The sequence below is a fragment of the Acanthochromis polyacanthus genome, chromosome 22, assembly GCF_021347895.1.
Source record: "Acanthochromis polyacanthus isolate Apoly-LR-REF ecotype Palm Island chromosome 22, KAUST_Apoly_ChrSc, whole genome shotgun sequence".
Taxonomy (NCBI): Eukaryota; Metazoa; Chordata; class Actinopteri; family Pomacentridae; genus Acanthochromis; species Acanthochromis polyacanthus.
Window position 1 is genome coordinate 19,592,096 of NC_067134.1, and position 17,961 is coordinate 19,610,056.

Consider the following 17,961-nt stretch of genomic DNA (forward strand, 5'->3'; position numbering starts at 1 on the left):
ACCACAAAATTACACAAAATGACTCAAAATGGCCAAAACAAAGCACAGATTAGTCACAGTTTGATGCAAAATGACAACAAAATATTCAAAAGGACTCAAAGGCACCAAAAACAGCAAGACGACAATGAAAAACTGTTTTGTACCTCGTTGCAGCGGTCTATGGTCATTTTGTAAGAGACACAAAAAGGTAAACACAACAACAAAGTGACAAAAACAACCACACATGGACACAAAATAACCACAAAAAGACACAAAACAGCCACACAGACTAAAATAACCACAGACAGACACAAAACAACCACAAAGTGACACAAAACAACCACAAAGAGACACAAAAAAACACAAAGAGACGCAAAATAACCACATACACAAACAGGCACAAAATGATTCAAAACAACCATAAACAGGCACAGAACAACTACAAAGAAATTTAAAACAACCACAGAGAGCCACGAAACACCTACAGAGAGATGTAAAAGGACTACAAGGACACTTAAAGTTGACAAATAGACACAAAATGGCGAAAAAGAGACACAACACCACCATCACGAAAAGTAAAATGACAACAAAAAGACACAAAATGACCTCAATAAGACACATAATGACACAAATTGATCTCAAACAACTGCAAGCAGATGAAAAAAGGCCTGAAAGAGAAATAAAATGACAACATAGAGACGCAAAACGCCCCTGAAGCTGACAGTCGCAGCAGCAGGTTGAGTAGAATCAGAAGCAGCTGAGATCAGCAGTAGAAACAGGTCGATGCATGAATCATAAAACTGACAGAAGCAGAGTCTGAGCTGCTCTTTATTCCAATAAACAAGTCCAGACATCATCAAGCTCATTCCTGCTGCAAAGCATCTAAATCCAAATTCTGCAGCTCACTGCAGCAAAAAGTCACAACTGAGAGCAGCAAACCAAGAATCTGATACAACTCCTTATGTTTAGCAGCTTTATACTCATTTTCTGCACTTTTTCTGCAATATTTCAGTACTTCTGAAGCTCTGTAGCAACATTTTTCCTCCAAACCGACTGAAACCAGATATTAGAACATGCTTTAAAGAATAAAATTAAGTTACCTCTGCGCTGTGATCGCGTCTGAGCCACCAGCAGCAGCAGGATGAAAGTGCAGCTCAGCGTCCAACACCTGCTGCGCATCCTGATCGATAAAGCTACAAATCTCACAACAACTGAAAGTAAAATCCGCTCAGACGCTTCTTGGAGGAGTTTTCATCTCCAGCAGACACTGGGCGGCCGCAGAGGACGAGTGGAGCCCGGTGAGAGCAGTTGCTACCTCCTGCTGCTACCGACGGAGGATTGAGCACCTTGACGCTGCGCTCAGAGCGAAAATGTGACGCTGTGAAGCTGCAGGAAATCACCCCGCTGCTTCCGGAGGAGGGTTTTCACAGTAAGAGTTTCACGTCCAACGCTTCCTGTCGCTAAACTTGCACACACTAGCTGCTAAAAGATATATTGCAGATTCTAAAAAAAAAAAAATACATTTTATGATGTTGCATTTGTTTTTAATGTGTATTCACATTCGGATACTTTGATAAACATTTTGTTTTGTTAATTGATGTCAGTTAACTTCATTTCTGCAATTGGAAAGCATAGGGATGTTAGCAGTTAGTATAGGATCACTTACAAGCATCTCGATGGTAGCATCGAGATGCTTGTGACTAGCCAAGAGATGCTAGTGACTTACCTGGTGATGCTAGTGACTAGTGAAGTCCGTTGTATTTCCAGTGGGATGTGGAGACAGATGTAAAACACTTGCTGAATAAATATCTGAGCTCAATGAGTAAATGATTCGTCTATTTGACCAAAATGACCAAATCCACCACTGAGAAATACAACTGTGGTGAGATTTTCTCAAAAGTCACATATTTGGGTGGAGATTTATGATTATGGAGTCATAAAAGCAAATACACTCTGACCGATGTGGAGTTTTCCATGAGTTTGACTAAGTCTCTGTTCAGACATGTTGCCTGCAGTGGCACCTGTCTGAGTTCTGCACTAAAACCTGCATTCCACAACCAGAGAAAGGCTTCACATGATGACAGATACTCCATAAATACCACCACTGCCTATCTGAGGGGGAGGATGTATTCAGAGTCTGTATATAAGTACTAACATAAGGCAGGAAAATGAACCGAAAGTCCTACAAATGACTCTGGAGACTGTTGCAGGGTTACATTTGGCATGATTGGAATATTATTTTTCATGCATTCATGAAGTGGAGCTCATATTTAATCATTTTTATGGTATAAGGGTGCAACTAATTATTATTTTCTTAATTAATTAGGCGGCTGTTTGGTTTGGTGCAAGTTTAAGACGCTTGTTGAGTATTTTGCATTTTGGAGGCACATACTGTATTTACCTATTTGATGCTTTTGCAGATTTGCATTAATAATTCTCAATATAAATCATGTTGCATCGGTAGTTATAATTCAATAACATGTTAAGAATTAAGCTCCTGAATATTTTCTGTTATTTTTTGTCACAATTAGCAATGTTACATCTTGTAATCACAGTTGAACTTAATGCTAATCTACATCGTCCAAGTGAATAAATAAGCTAGATATAAATATATCCTTAAAGACTTTAATACACCAACCACAAGGTTAATTTATGATTTGTACCAAATATTTAGCATATAGATGACCTAGCATCGTGTTTAACATGTCAAACACCTTAGGACAGTCCAAGTCTTGCTAGCTTTAGCTACTATCCATGTAGCATGCTGTTTAGCAAGTTAAACAGATTTGGTTTAGGTCGCTAGCCTTGGTCTGTCTCCAACGACTCAATATTATAGATGGCAAGATAGAAATCTAGCTCGCCTTGGCTCCTCCAAAGCTGTTCAATGAATTAAAAAATGTGCTAGATGGAAAGTAGTTAGCTAGTTAGCCTTAGCATAGTGAAAGCTGTGTGACATGCAACATGCAAAATATAAGGTAACTAGTGAGCTAGCATTTGTCTCTGTACAGCGATTTGACATGCTAAACAACATGTTAGATGAATTGTATTTAACTAGTTAGCCTTGGTCTGTCTAAAGCTAAAACAGCATACTAGAGGATTGAGGCTAGCTATGTTGCTTTGGCCTGTCCATAGCTATTTAAAATGCTAACCAACACACTAGATTGGTAGTGGCTAGCTTGATTTAGCCTGGCACAAGTTGTTTGACACAATTTACTGAACAACCTTCTGGATGGATCGCTCACTGGCTGCAATTACAATCCATCAAGCAAATTTTCACATATAAACCCACTTGAATAACCCATAATTTGACACCTTAGGGGGCACTTTGACTGTACGTTAGTGTTTTCTGGCTCTTTGTTCAACAACCAGCCCTTGCTCTCAAGGTTTTCTGTAGAAAGAATCTCTTTTGTTTTATCGTCTCTTGGTGGGTTGAAGTAAAGTGGGTGTCAGTGTAACAGGGTTTGTCAGAACATGTTTTCTGAACTACACGACTGAATAGAAAAATCCCTCCCTGTCTGAATCCCTCAGTTCACTGTCAGTCCTGTCTGCACACGTAAAGATAAGTCCACTTTCCGCTGGCAGGTCTTTGCCACCAGCTGCTCTCAGTGTTGTTGTTCAGACATCCCCCTCCTCACACTTAAAATTTAAATTCCATGCATCTTCTGTGCTGTCAACGCTCAGAAAGACTCATCATGAAGGTAGCACTTATGGAAACAAGCGCATCACTCACAAACACCTGTAATTTTTGTGTGAACACACGACCTGACAGCTCGTCCTCCCACCGACCTGCAGAGAACACTGAGCTCTGTTCATCCACAGCTGACAGGAAGTGTTGCACCACAAATATCCTGTTCCCCAGAAACCTCTGCAGTCAGATCAATGAAGGGACATGTTCTGCTCACTTCTTGGTGTCAAAAAGGAAACATTCCTCTGAGATTCTGCTGCATGTCGACATGATTCATCATTTCTGCAAATCTGTCAGCTGGACTTTCATGTTGTCAATCTTCAGAGGCCTCAGAGGTTTGGATGAACTGGACAAGTCATTAGCATCCCAGAGCTAATCATTCCCTACCTTTCCTAACCATTTATCATCATACTGTAGAGTTTTCATTGTGAAAACGACAATCTACACATCACCTGTAATATTGATTAGTGTCGGGAATGACAATGCTAGTGGCTAACCTTGGAACGCTAATCACTCATCTTGGGTGCAAGTGCACAGGAATGCCAGATGCTAACCTATGAGACGCTCGTGACTAGCCTAGTAAAGTTAGTAACAAGCTTACGAATGCTAGCGAGCAAGCTTGGAATGCTGATCATTCATTTTGAGATCCTAATGATAAGGACAGGGATACTAGACAGTGGCTGAAGAATGCAGGTGACTAGCTTCTGAATGCTAGTCACCTGCTATATCAAGGTAATACTAGTTGCTGGCATAGGGTAGTAATTAGCTTAGGAATGCAAGTTGTTGCCCAGAAATCTTAGTTGCCACCCCATGGATGATAGTAACTAGCCAAGCAACGATGGGGAGTAGTCAAAGATTGCTAGTTGCTATGTTATGAATGCTTTTGGCTAGCCTAGAAATGATAGGGACTATCCCAACAATATTTGTCATGAATGCTAGGTTCCCAGCCGAGCGATCCCAGTGACTAGCCATGTGCTAGTAACAAGCTAAACAAGGATTGCTAATTGTTAACGTAGTAAGACAACGGTGACAATAAGGGATTTTAGTGACTACCCTGGAGATGCTATTCAGTGACCTCGGTGTTCTACTTGATACCCCTGTGGTGATGACTACCCTAGGAACACCAGTTGTTAGCCCAGGTAAGCTAGTGATTAGCCAGGCAATGAAGCATGAGTAGCTGAGATTTGCTAGTCTCTGGCCTCAGAATGCTTGCCTAGCAGTATTTGTCACTACTGCCTAGGGATACTAGGAACTAGCCTATTAAAGCTAGCCACAAACCTATGGTAATAACCAGCTCAGGGATTGCTAGTTGATAGTTTGTGATGCTAGTGACTACCTTAGAAATGTCCATCGAAAGTGCAGGAATTCTAGTTACCAGTCCAAAGACGCTAGTCAGGCAATAATGTTGACTAGCCTAGAAATGCTAGTCACCAAAGATGCTAAGATATGCTGATGGGTAGCCAAGGAATGCTAGTCAGTAGCTGAAGGTGCTAGTGACCACGTAGGAATGCTAACCAGTAGCATAGAGCTGCTAGTCGCATTTTGTTCGGTGGTTTTAATTGATTTTGAAGAACAGCAGGGCTCCAATATTTGCAGCAGCAATGAATTAAATTACGGTAAATTAAATGATACACAGGTTTTCTCAGTTTTTCAGGCATAGTGGTTTATTCAATTTTATCAATGACAGTACAAATAAGCAAATAATGGCTCAAATATCCAGTTCTGATTTTAGTGCACCACGATTACCTGTAAGCAGCTAGTTTTCATTGTAAACAGAAGCCAGCAGGCGAGAAAAGGCGGTAATATGATGATGTTGTGACAATGAACCACAGTCACCTCACCTGCAGTTATTGTGTCACTTTTGTGCCGTTTAAACAATCAAACTGAAACTAAATCTGACACCACAGACAAAGTGCTGGACATTGACGCAGCATATAAGTATTTAGTTCATGATGTTTAGGTGTTCAGATGGGTCCATTTTAAACAGACAAAGGCACTTTAGTGTGTTGGCTTTCTGTGTTTACTGCATTAACTGGATACTAAGACTGTCAGCATGTTTCAAAATGGTGAAAATATGTTCAATGTGAACATTACAAAAAACTAAACATAAAAATACAAGAACACATAGAAAACTTAAGTCACATTTTCACAAGTTAATGTAACTTAAAAACTATTAAAAACAAAGAAGACACAGACTGTGTGTGAAGATGGAAGACATAACAGCTTAAAAAATAACTAATGTTAATATAAAAGTTCATCGCAGTTTTAAATCTCTTTGTCTGTATTGCTATCACATTTTTTCATTATCACATTTTTTTCTTCATGATGACATTCTGACAAAGCTCATTTGAAACACGATTAAAAGGATTTAAATGCATTTTACTACTCAATGATTGTGTTTTCCATCTTTACACATCATCCATGCATTAAAACACTTAAATAACATAGGATGGTGCACCCTCTGCTGGACAAATGATACATTCATGTGCAAGTAGCACAAGCTACAGCATGCAAAATATAATCTAAATATGCATTTAAATTGGTATGCTACCATCCTTGTGTTATTCAGTTCATCTTATTTATATTGCATATATAGTGTGTATATGTTATATTTTTAATTTACAGATCTGTTCTCTTGATATTTCTTTCTGTAACTGCTGCTGTGAAGTTGCAAATGTCCCTTTGTGAGACCAATAAAGTATATACTATTATTTTCTACCTTTTTTTTTTTGGCTGGTGTTTTAGCAGCAGTTACTATCTGAGATGAGCTTGGACACTGAGCACTGAAGTTGGCACTTTACTGCTGAGGAAATAAGTACAACAGTGGTCTGAAATATTTTCAGTGCATTACAGAGCACATTTTGGACCATTAATGGGTTAAAGTAGTCCCTTTTAGTATTGCTGCTGGTGGTTCAATGACATTTAAAGCAAATTAACCCCAAATACTGGTCAGTCACACTGGCAAAGTCAACACAGGAGCTGCACCATAAGCTATTACACTTCCCTTTTTTGTTTCAGACTTAAATCTGTAGCAGAAAATATGAAGATGTACAGAATTGAAGGTGAAAGATGCTAAATATCAAAGAAATTAAGCCAGGCTGCAAGGCTTCAGCTTTGTTCCAAGGGGGAATGTGGAGCTTTTGACACAACCACAACCGCGCCCCCCACCCCGTTGGCCCTTGCCTACACCCCACCGCCTCACAGTCATTTCAACCCAGGGGAAACACTGCAATTTACCAGTTAAATTGGTAAATTTAAGGTTTTTCCATTCAAATAAGCTGCCGCCTCTCAGTCCACCAAGTATAATTACATTCTAGAGCTTCTGCTAATCTTTTAAATGTTTTAGCCATGAGTAAAAATCACCAAATGTTCTGCGAGCATAAACACAGTTTTAATGGTAGCAGTAGTAATACAGTTAACTTTAATGCTAGCAGTAGCATTAGTAATATGGCTAACATTACCATTAGCATTGATGGTAGTAGCAGCAGTAACGTACTTAACATTAACTTTAATGATATCAGTAGCAGTAGTAATGAGGCTAACATTACCATTAGCAGTGATGGTAAAAGTAGCAATGTAGTGGTAGTGTTAGCCACATTACTACTCCCACCATCAAGGCTGGTGGCAAGGTTAGCCACATTACTACTGCTAACATCACTGCTAATGGTAATGTCAGCCACATTACTACTGCTACCATCACTGCTAATGGCAATGTTAGCCACATTACTACTGCTAACATCACTGCTAATGGTAATGTCTGCCACATTACTACTGCTACCATCACTGCTAATGGTAATGTTAGCCACATTACTAATGCTACCATCAATACTAATGGTAATGTTTGCCACATCACTACTGCTATCATTGAAGTTAATATTAACTACATTACTCCTGCTACTATCATCAATGCTAATGGTAAGGTTAGCCACACTACCACTGCTACCATCAGTGCTATAGCCACATTACTACTGCTACCATCAATGCTAATGGTCGTGTTAGCCACATTACTGCTGCTACCATTACTGCTAATGGCAATGTTTGCCTCATTACTACTGCTACCATCACTATAATGTTAGTGTTAGTAACATTACTACTGCTACCATCAATGCTAACGGTAGTGTTAGCCACATTACTACTCCTACCATCACTGCTAATGATGTGGGGCGTGGCCAGCAGCAGCTCATTGGTTTTCAGAGTGGAACAGCTCATTTAGAATAGAACTAAAACCATATATGCAATGTCTTGCTCCAGTGAACTCTCTTTGTGGTATACTGAGCTGAAAATTTGAAATACACTCTTTCATTCCTTTGCTGAAAAAAAGGCACAATATGGCAGCTTTAAGGTTAAGTATAAACAGTGTTGTATGATGTGAGCTACCTGAGCATTTAACATTTAGTTCCAGGGTAAAAACCCTGAAAATTCTATAAAATCCAAAGTCACCTGAATAAATTACATTTTTAAAAATTAAGATCTTGCAGTGCCACTAATTGGGGCGGATTAAATTTTAGTCTGAGATGAACACTGTACCTTTTTAATAAATATTCAAGTAAAAAGTTGCATAAAAAACTATGTCGTACAGATTTTACAGCACTATATGTCTCAGTAAACTGCTCATTTCCCTAGCATTGTGTAAACAGCAGTTTAAGAGCAGAAAATCTCAGAAAATTCCTTTGGTAACTTGTTTTTCGTCCTTATTTTCCTTACAGCACCTGTTTTCGTCAAGCAGAAACGGAGACACTTTGGTTTTGCGCCTCCAATAGAGGTCTGGTTGTTTCTTCCCCATTCGACTCCTCTGGTGATTCCTCTGTTAAAAGATGAAAGAATTTTTTAACCACAATGACACAAACTTACTCTTTTCTACTGAGTGTGGAGGCCTGTTGGTGATAAATAACCAAAACTATGAATTATTAGCAACTTTGAAGCTGCAAATATTTGAAATTAGGAGTTTCAAGTGCTGGAATATCTGCCAAACACTAATGTGAGGCTATTTTCAGTGAAATTTCTTTAATTTTGAGTCGAGGTGCAGAAGTTCAGTCAAAAAGTCAAAAACTAGGATCAGGAAATCAAAAATGTTCCCTTTGTGTCATTTTGTGTTTCATTTCATGCTTTTTTGTCTCTTCTTGTCAGTTTGTGAAGCAGCTGTGTCGTCTTGTGTCCTTTTTGTTTGGTTTTGTGTCTTGCTGGACAATAAAATATTTATATATTGGTCACAGAGACCGGGATAAAGATAGTTTTTAGTGTTTTAGCTCACCAGTTTCTGTGGATGCAGCTGTTAGGTCATTTCTGGATGTGCTTTGGTCCTGTGTGTCCGTCGCTGTGAAAGTATCACACATTCAAAGAGTCAATGTGAAAAACAACAACAACAACATCTCATAGTAAAAAGCAGCTTTCTACTCTTTTCCTGAAGTTTGTCTAACCTGCTTCGCTGCTGCTCTCTGCAACAGACATCACAGCTTCTTCACCTTCTGACGATGTCGTCGCTGTGAAACGATAAAATAATCGTCACAAGTGCTCAAAATAATGTTTGATAACACATTCTAAAACTCACATTCCTTCGCATCAAATATGTTTAATATAAGTCACGTTTTTCAGCATTAAAATGCCAAAAAATGGTTTCTAATGCTGCTTATAATATTCTTCAGTCTCGATTGTGTAGTTTTTTCAAGTTTGTATCTTTTTGTGTCTCATTTCTGTTGTGATTGTTCAATGTACAAACGAGCAACTAGAGTTGTTGGAAAGATAAAGTTCAGTTGTATTTGACATTTTCTCCACTTTCCTGCGATAAAAACAAACCGGGAAGCACAGATGTGAATTTGATGTTACATTTTTTACACATTAAATCAAGTTTGAGCTGCAGAAAAGAGGATAAAGATAGTTTTTAGTGTTTTAGCTCACCAGTTTCTGTGGATGCAGCTGTTGTTAGGTCATTTCTGGATGTGCTTTGGTCCTGTGAGTCCGTCGCTGTGAAAGTATCACACATTCAAAGAGTCAATGTGAAAAACAACAACAAAACAACAACATCTCATAATAAAAAGCAGCTTTCTATTCTTTTCCTGAAGTTTGTCTCACCTGCTTCGCTGCTGCTCTCTGCAACAGACATCACAGCTTCTTCACCTTCTGACGATGTCGTCGCTGTGAAACGATGAAATAATCGTCACAAGTGCTCAAAATAATGTTTGATAACACATTCTAAAACTCACATTCCTTCGCATCAAATATGTTTAATATAAGTCACGTTTTTCAGCATTAAAATGCCAAAAAATGGTTTCTAATGCTGCTTATAATATTCTTCAGTCTCGATTGTGTAGTTTTTTCAAGTTTGTATCTTTTTGTGTCTCATTTCTGTTGTGATTGTTCAATGTACAAACGAGCAACTAGAGTTGTTGGAAAGATAAAGTTCAGTTGTATTTGACATTTTCTCCACTTTCCTGCGATAAAAACAAACCGGGAAGCACAGATGTGAATTTGATGTTACATTTTTTACACATTAAATCAAGTTTGAGCTGCAGAAAAGAGGATAAAGATAGTTTTTAGTGTTTTAGCTCACCAGTTTCTGTGGATGCAGCTGTTGTTAGGTCATTTCTGGATGTGCTTTGGTCCTGTGAGTCCGTCGCTGTGAAAGTATCACACATTCAAAGAGTCAATGTGAAAAACAACAACAAAACAACAACATCTCATAATAAAAAGCAGCTTTCTATTCTTTTCCTGAAGTTTGTCTCACCTGCTTCGCTGCTGCTCTCTGCAACAGACATCACAGCTTCTTCACCTTCTGACGATGTCGTCGCTGTGAAACGATGAAATAATCGTCACAAGTGCTCAAAATAATGTTTGATAACACATTCTAAAACTCACATTCCTTCGCATCAAATATGTTTAATATAAGTCACGTTTTTCAGCATTAAAATGCCAAAAAATGGTTTCTAATGCTGCTTATAATATTCTTCAGTCTCGATTGTGTAGTTTTTTCAAGTTTGTATCTTTTTGTGTCTCATTTCTGTTGTGATTGTTCAATGTACAAACGAGCAACTAGAGTTGTTGGAAAGATAAAGTTCAGTTGTATTTGACATTTTCTCCACTTTGCGGCGATAAAAACAAACCGGGAAGCACAGATGTGAATTTGATGTTACATTTTTTACACATTAAATCAAGTTTGAGCTGCAGAAAAGTGGATAAAGATAGTTTTTAGTGTTTTAGCTCACCAGTGTCTGTGGATGCAGCTGTTGTTAGGTCATTTCTGGATGTGCTTTGGTCCTGTGTGTCCGTCGCTGTGAAAGTATCACACATTCAAAGAGTAGATGTGAAAAACAACAAAACAACAAAATCTCATCATAAACAGCAGCTTTCTACTCTTTTCCTGAAGTTTGTCTCACCTGCTTCGCTGCTGCTCTCTGCAACAGACATCACAGCTTCTTCACCTTTTGAGGTTGTCGTCGCTGTGAAACGATAAAATAATCGTCACAAACACTCATGATATTTTATATCATGTTCTAAAATGTCTCATTTGTATTTTTGTGTCTCATTTATGTAGTTTTTTTGTTTGTTGTGTCTCATTTGTGTCTCATTTCTGTAGTTTGTGTTTCGCTTCTGTAGGTTTGTGTATTCTTTGTGTAGTTTTGTGTATTCTATGTGTAATTTTGTGTCTTGTAACTGACCTGTTTCATCGTTGCTCTCTGGGGTTCCTGATCTGTGGATCAGGGCCTGAGTTTCTTCCTCTTTCTTTGATGAAGTCTCTGTCAAATTATAAAAGGATTGAGATTTATTATTGTTTTTGAAAAATGAAGACAGAAAGCATTGAAATGAGACCCAAAACAACACAAACAAGACAGAAAACAACAAAATAACACATGAAACCATACACGAGACACAGAAGGACACAAAACAACAAAACTAGACATCAAATAACACAAATGCAACATGAAACAATACAAAACAAGCGAGACACAAAATAACACCGAACCATAGAAGTAAAGATTTTACTCACCAGTTCTCCTGCTGACGTCAGGGACCACAGAGGATGTCTGGGGGATCAGAGCCGATGTTTCTTCAGTAGATAGAGATGGTACTGTGGTTAAAGACGCATCAGACACACAACAGACCTGTCAAATTTAGTGGTTTTCAATCACGTTGTTACTGTTTTCCCATCAATAAATCACACTTTACTCACCAGCTCCGTTACAGGAAACCTCACGTAGTTCTGTGTTTTCTGTTGAACAATAAAAGAACCGTCATGAGCGGAAATATTCACATTCAAAGTTACTAAAAATCAAACAGCCAAAACGTCCACTTGAGGCTCCAACACGTTAAATCAACCCTCATAGAGCTCTATGTTAAAACGTCCAACTTTACAGCAGAAATAAACACGTTTACAGCCTCGAACAATGAACTGTTATGGTCTCCATGGCAACAGATGAGTTCTCCGTTCTTAAACACTAAACAGGAAGTTAGTTTGTATGCAGCTCAAGTCGTTAATATTGTGTGTAACCCCTGAACACCAAAATGTTGTGTCTTGTGCCGTTTTTCTTCTTTTCATTTTGTGTCTTGTTTGTGTGGCTTTATGTTTTGTTTGTTGTGTCTCGTTTGTGTAGCGTGGTTTTATGTATTGCTTGTGTGGTTTTGTAGCTCATTTGTGTTGTTTGTAATGTTTTGTCTTGTTTGTGTGGTTCCTTGTCTCATTTGTGTAGTTTTGTGTTTCATTGTGTAGTTTTGTGTCTTGTAACTGACCTGTTTGATTGTTGCTCTCTGGGGTTTCTGGGCTGTGGACCGTGAGCTCGATTTCGTCCTTCCTCATTGGTGAATACGCTGTCAAAAAACAGAAGAGTTAATGAAATACTTCATTCACCAGAATGTTGTGTCTTGTGCTGTGGTTCTTCTTTTCATTTTGTGTCTTGTTCGTGTGGCTTTAGTTTTGTTTTGTTTGTTGTATCTCATTTGTGTAGTGTGGTTTTGTGTATTGTTTGTGTGGTTTTGCAGCTCATTTGTGTAGTTTCATACCTTGTTTGTGTGATTTTGTGTATTGTTTGAATGGGAGTGTAGGTCGTGTGTGTAGTTTTGTAGCTTGCGTGTGTGGTTTTGTAGCTCATTTGTGCTGTTTGTAATGTTTTGTCTTGTTTGTGTGGTTCTCTGTCTCATTTGTGTAGCTTTGTGTTTCATTGTGTAGTGTTGTGTCTTGTAACTGACCTGTGTGATTGTTGCTCTCTGGGGTTTCTGAGCTGTGGACCTTTATCTCGATTTCTTCCTTCTTCGTTGGTGAATATGCTGTCAAAAAATAGAAGAGTTAATGAAATACTTCATTCAGGGTTGTGTGTTTGTTTCTTGTTGTTTTGTCTCTTCTTGTCATTTCACTTCTCATTTTGTGTCTCACTTGTATTGTCAAAAATCTAAACTAAATCGTAAAATGTACACGTTAGCTCATTTTCTATGATAGTCAACTGAATATCTTTGACAAAACATGCTGGAATTTTAGTGATTTACTCTGCAGCTGTTGGTTGCAGATCCGAAGCATCTCAGTTTATTTGCCTAAAGATGCAAACTCTGTTTAATCTCCTGCTGCAGGCTGTTTAGTGTAGTTTTGCATTTTAGCTGCTGGAACTCACTTGAGTGAGTAAACGGACATGATCAGATTTAGAGAAAGGAGGGTAGCTCAGGTAAACAATGTACAGAAATATATTCCTAACGGTGATGCACCAATATTTAGAGGATTCTTACTTTTCTTGAATTTGCATTTGGAATATATGCAAATCCCAACAACCAAACCAATCAGGAGCAGAATTATGCAGGGTATCAAGATGATGGTGACCATCCGATTTCCTACAAAAAAAATTAAGCATAAATGACGAACACTGCAACATGGATGCTACATTGCAGACTGCGGTCATCGTGCTGTTAAACACATCTGACGACTTACCGAACAAGAAAGGGTTCGAGAAGTTTTCACTCGTTTCAGAGCTGATGGGATTTTGCATCTCACAGCGGAACCAGGGCTCAGAGTCCTCCTGGAAACCCGGGAACACCAGTGTTAGCTTCAAACTCATAAACTAAGACTGATTTACAAAACACTGCATGATGTTGTAAAGATGACCAACGACCACAGTTGTTTTATCTTTTCCACATTTTTCTCCCGTTTGTACCTTCGTGATGTTGACCTGTCGACCTTTATGTGCATCAGGTATCTGCCAGGAGTAGGTGACCAGTTCGGGGTCGGTGGTGTTGCCTTCGCAGGTCAGAGTGCAGTAAGTCATTTCAGCGTCGCACCACATGGACACAGTTGGTGTGGGGACGGGAGCTGACGGCAATAGGCAACAAACACCGATCAGAATTGAGTGAAAATGTAAAAAAAAAAAAGACGACGAAATTCCTCTACTTACAGATAACCCGGACTTCAGTCGTGCCGGCGACTTTGTTGTTGATTTCTGCCGTGTAGCTGCCACTGTGCTCCCGAGTCAAACCTGAGATGGTCAGCTCTCCAGTCAGTGTGTTCAGAGTAGTGCAGCCTGGAGGTGTTTTAAAGACATTTTATAGATTATTAGTGAGTAAACTGAAATATTCAGGCATCATCTGCTCAATTTAAGGGTTTTATGCCAAATTTAGGGTCCGACCGATTTATCAGCCAGCTGATTATAGCCCCTTTCAAGATAATCATCATCGACCGGAGTTTTTGCAGATTAAACGCTGATATATTCTCATAAAACAGTATATGCTGTTAAGTGGGCTGAGTTATAATGACGATGTGAAATTAACAATGACTCAACATGTCTCCCATTTCAGGCTGACTCTCTTTGCCATGTGTCATGATGAATGACGCGTGCTTCGTTGCATCATGTTTTTCATTTACGTTGCTGAAGTTGTGCTAACCCGGCTAAAGCTACTCCTTGTCTGTTTATGTTAGCAATAACATCGCTGTAGTTATACCAACCTAGCATAACGTTAGCCAACAGCTTAAAAACCAGAAAGTAACTGCAGAAATAACGCAAGTGTACAAAATATTAGAGTACAGAACGACTGTTCATCACTCTGTCAGCTGTGCGTTGAGGTGCATCTAAGGAAGACCGAAGAGTTAAAATGATGAACATAACTGTCTGTCTTCAGCAACTGGCTATTTTTTTTTTTTTATATTTTGTTTAGTTTTTTTTTGTTTTTCTCTGACTTGTGTTGTTTTGATCATCAAGTAAAATACTATGTCAATCAGTTCCAGACAAACAGTGACTGAATGTTTTGTGCATTTGTAGAAAGACTGTGATCTATAAGTTGTAATATGTAAATGATAAACTGAGGCAGAATACTTTTGAATTTTCACTTATTTTTCTTGAGAAATTTCAGGTTGTTCGTGATGTGCTGTAAAAAGATAATTCCTTAAATGTGAACTTTTTTAGAACATACTTTTCTTGCACCAAAACAAATAAATAAAATTGGAGTTGTGGTTATTTATAGGTTATTATGCTCTGATTTTACAGGTCACTTAAGGTTAAATTGGGGTGAATGTGGCCTCTGAACTAAAATGAGTTTGACACCTATGGTTTAGAGTAAAGATGCTACTTAAAGCTAACGTTTAAAAATGAGCGTAAAAGTCAATTTTCTGTTTAATCTCAAGGACACTTACCGTTGAATTGTCGGAAGGCAGAAGGCTCTCCTCCGTACCACTCCATGGCTATGTCCTCGTTGTGTTTCCACGTTATGGCTGTGATGAGATCAGCCGCAGACCCGGGGGGGATGACGACTTCACCTCCAGTGCTTTTGTAGATGACTGACCCGAACAAAACAACATCAACACGTTTAATTATTGAAACTCTCAGATTTTACATTTTAAAGTCTGTTTAGTGTTTTCCATCATCACAATGTTCTGTCCAAATGTAGTTTTTCAATTTAACTCCATATATATGTAATGAAACACTTGAGAATTTATGTGTCATGACTCACGAGTGTATAAATGTGAGGCTTTCACACATACAACTACAACTACTCACACAATAAATTAAATCGGCTTTTGTTTACAGAATAAAGTGGAAATATTCTGAACACAAAATGAAAATAATCACCATCTCATTGGGGTCTATATAATTTAATTAATCACAGCTTTGTTGGAAATTATTATATTACATTAATATCATTGTTATTATAAGTTGTTATTGTTGTTTTTCTAATCTGATCAGATTCTAGAAGACTAAATTAGGAAACAGGAAATTGTGGCATTCATATTTTTGTCATTGAAAAAACAATAATTTTAATGATTAATGAGTGAATCAATCGGCCACATGTCCTCTTATTCACATTACTGGTCCTATAGTCAGATATACATTTTTTTTAAAAGTAAAATTACATTAATGAGATCATAAAATGAAAATATTCAACATATCTTTTGAGTTTACATCATTTAATAAATACATAATTTAAATTTGCACCACATATACTACTCACACCGCCTCCAATCATAGCCTTGTCTTGTAAACGTAGCTTTAGGACATTTATTTTAGATTTTATTAGGCTCATTTTGCATAGTTTCTTTCATCAAATCGCTCCCATTAGCAGCAAGGCTGACATCTATCTTCTTCAGATGATTTTAATTTTCAGTCTATATTGAAAAAGCTGCATTGTTATTGTCTGAAGCCCAAATGAACATATTCAGATGTCTGCAATCAGCTTTGAAATAGTAAATAAATGAAGAAACAAGCAAATATTCACTTCTGACAAACGTGAAGAGGAGAATTTGTGGTATTCTGCCTTTAAAACGACTTAAACTATTAATCATTTCATAAAATTACAGTCAGTGCAGCTCCTTGTGAAGTCAATCTGCTCAAACACTTTTATTCACATTACTGCTCCTTTAATCTGATTTATAAACAATTTTTCACCGGCTTTTAGAGAAATGACTAACTTTAACAGGCAGGACGCATGCGCACTGCATGACGAGATACAGAATACGGAAGCCGTCTTCATCAAAATCATCAATCATCAAAAATACACTTTCGTATAGCTGAATATTTCTACATTAAACTTTAAACACGATGAAGTTAAAGATCGAGAACTTACCTGCGTCCGACAAACTGGAAGACACGAGGAAAATCAAAGCGAGCAGCGCCAGCGACATGATTCCTCTTTAAAACAAATAGACTATATAAACTAATAAAAACTAACTAATAAAACTAAAGAAGAACAAAAAGAGTCGTCAGAAACAACTTTACTGTCGAAAAGGCTGCAAAAAAGGCACTAAAAGAAGTCGTACTTGACAAAAAGAGCGAACTGAGCGATGCCCTGCCCTATGAAGAAATCGAAAGTAAAAAAGGAGCTATTTCCTGTGGCGCAGTTTGTTTAAGGTTACACTGTGGAGGGCAGTGGTGGTTGAAAAAAGATTTTTTTTTCGATTGACTCACAAAGCTTCTAAAAGGCAGCACTTAAAGTTAAAAGTCGTATAAAGTAAAAATAAAAAATATTAGTTTAAAAAAACAAGGCGCACAGTTGCTTATGTTTATGTGGTCGCCTAGCAACTGAGCCTGAGAGCACCACACGTCCTCGAAGGCCACACGTTTAGAGCATTTTTTTATAGACAGCACCACTTACCGTTAAGTTTGCGGTTTGAATGCACAAGTTATAGTATTAAAGGATGATTTCACTCTAAATATACCTCAAATTTAAAAAGTTTATTCAAGAAGTGTTGCGCTTTCATGTTGGCCCCAGGAAGTTTGTCTTCAGCTCTGAGGACTACACCAATAGGACAACAGATCTAGAGCCACATGCTTCTTAAAGGGCCCCTGTGGTTGTATTTTAAGCAAAAGTCCTGCATTTAAAGTTGCACTTGAGTAAAACTATACAAATTTTGTCTACAAAATTCAACTAATTATTCCGTGAAAGGAACGCGGTGGAGTTATGCGACGATCAGCGTATGTTTGTCCATCTGTCTGTCTGTCTGCTAAGAACATTACTCAAAAACAGACAAACAGATTTGGATGTAATTTTCAGGGAAGGTCAGAAATGACACAAGAACCACCTGATTAGATTTTGGGAGTGACACGGCTTATAGTCTGGATCCACGGATTTGTTAAAGATTTCTGTATCACTGTGAGATAGGGACATGGCGTCACTGTAACCATGACAACAAGAGAACACTATTACTACATACTACAAAGTAAAACACTACAAATATGTCCAGTGCTACAGAAACACTTTACACCCTCCCTTTAAATGACAATAAATGACAGTTTGTTTAAACACAGAAAAACTAATTAAAGTTTTTAGAAAAAGCTGCTACAACTGTATTGTTTTCACTATAAACCATTTAATGAACATTTGTTGCTTCTTATAAAAGC

General features: G+C 38.0%; 2 protein-coding genes across 18 annotated transcripts in view; both read right to left on the reverse strand.

Moving 5' to 3' along the window:
* Nucleotides 1-1,338, reverse strand: part of LOC110956413 (collagen alpha-1(XVIII) chain-like) — a 50,679-nt gene extending 49,341 nt beyond the window's left edge. Inside the window, exon 1 of the mRNA XM_022201866.2 lies at nucleotides 1,080-1,338. Coding sequence (XP_022057558.2) covers nucleotides 1,080-1,158 — 79 coding nt within the window. The 5' untranslated portion in view covers nucleotides 1,159-1,338. The remainder of the gene's footprint in view (nucleotides 1-1,079) is intronic.
* Nucleotides 1,339-5,310: 3,972 nt separating this feature from the next.
* LOC110945284 (serine-rich adhesin for platelets-like) lies at nucleotides 5,311-17,800 on the reverse strand. Of its 17 annotated transcripts, none has more exons than XM_051941833.1 (20): nucleotides 16,688-17,800; nucleotides 15,261-15,404; nucleotides 14,029-14,154; nucleotides 13,792-13,946; nucleotides 13,569-13,656; nucleotides 13,370-13,471; nucleotides 12,842-12,919; nucleotides 12,386-12,463; nucleotides 11,829-11,867; nucleotides 11,646-11,705; nucleotides 11,317-11,394; nucleotides 11,035-11,097; nucleotides 10,864-10,929; nucleotides 10,386-10,448; nucleotides 10,212-10,277; nucleotides 9,734-9,796; nucleotides 9,560-9,625; nucleotides 9,082-9,144; nucleotides 8,916-8,978; nucleotides 5,311-8,468 (listed from the first exon to the last, which is right to left on the reverse strand). In XM_051941833.1, the coding sequence occupies exons 1-20, from the start codon at nucleotides 16,743-16,745 to the stop codon at nucleotides 8,383-8,385; spliced, it is 1,605 nt and encodes a 534-aa protein (XP_051797793.1). In that variant the 5' UTR covers nucleotides 16,746-17,800; the 3' UTR covers nucleotides 5,311-8,382. The 17 variants fall into 17 exon arrangements, with proteins under 17 accessions (XP_051797793.1, XP_051797792.1, XP_051797795.1 ...); XM_051941832.1 differs by having other exon boundaries at nucleotides 11,646-11,726; XM_051941835.1 differs by lacking the exon at nucleotides 12,386-12,463.
* Between the last annotated feature and the right edge of the window lie 161 nt (nucleotides 17,801-17,961).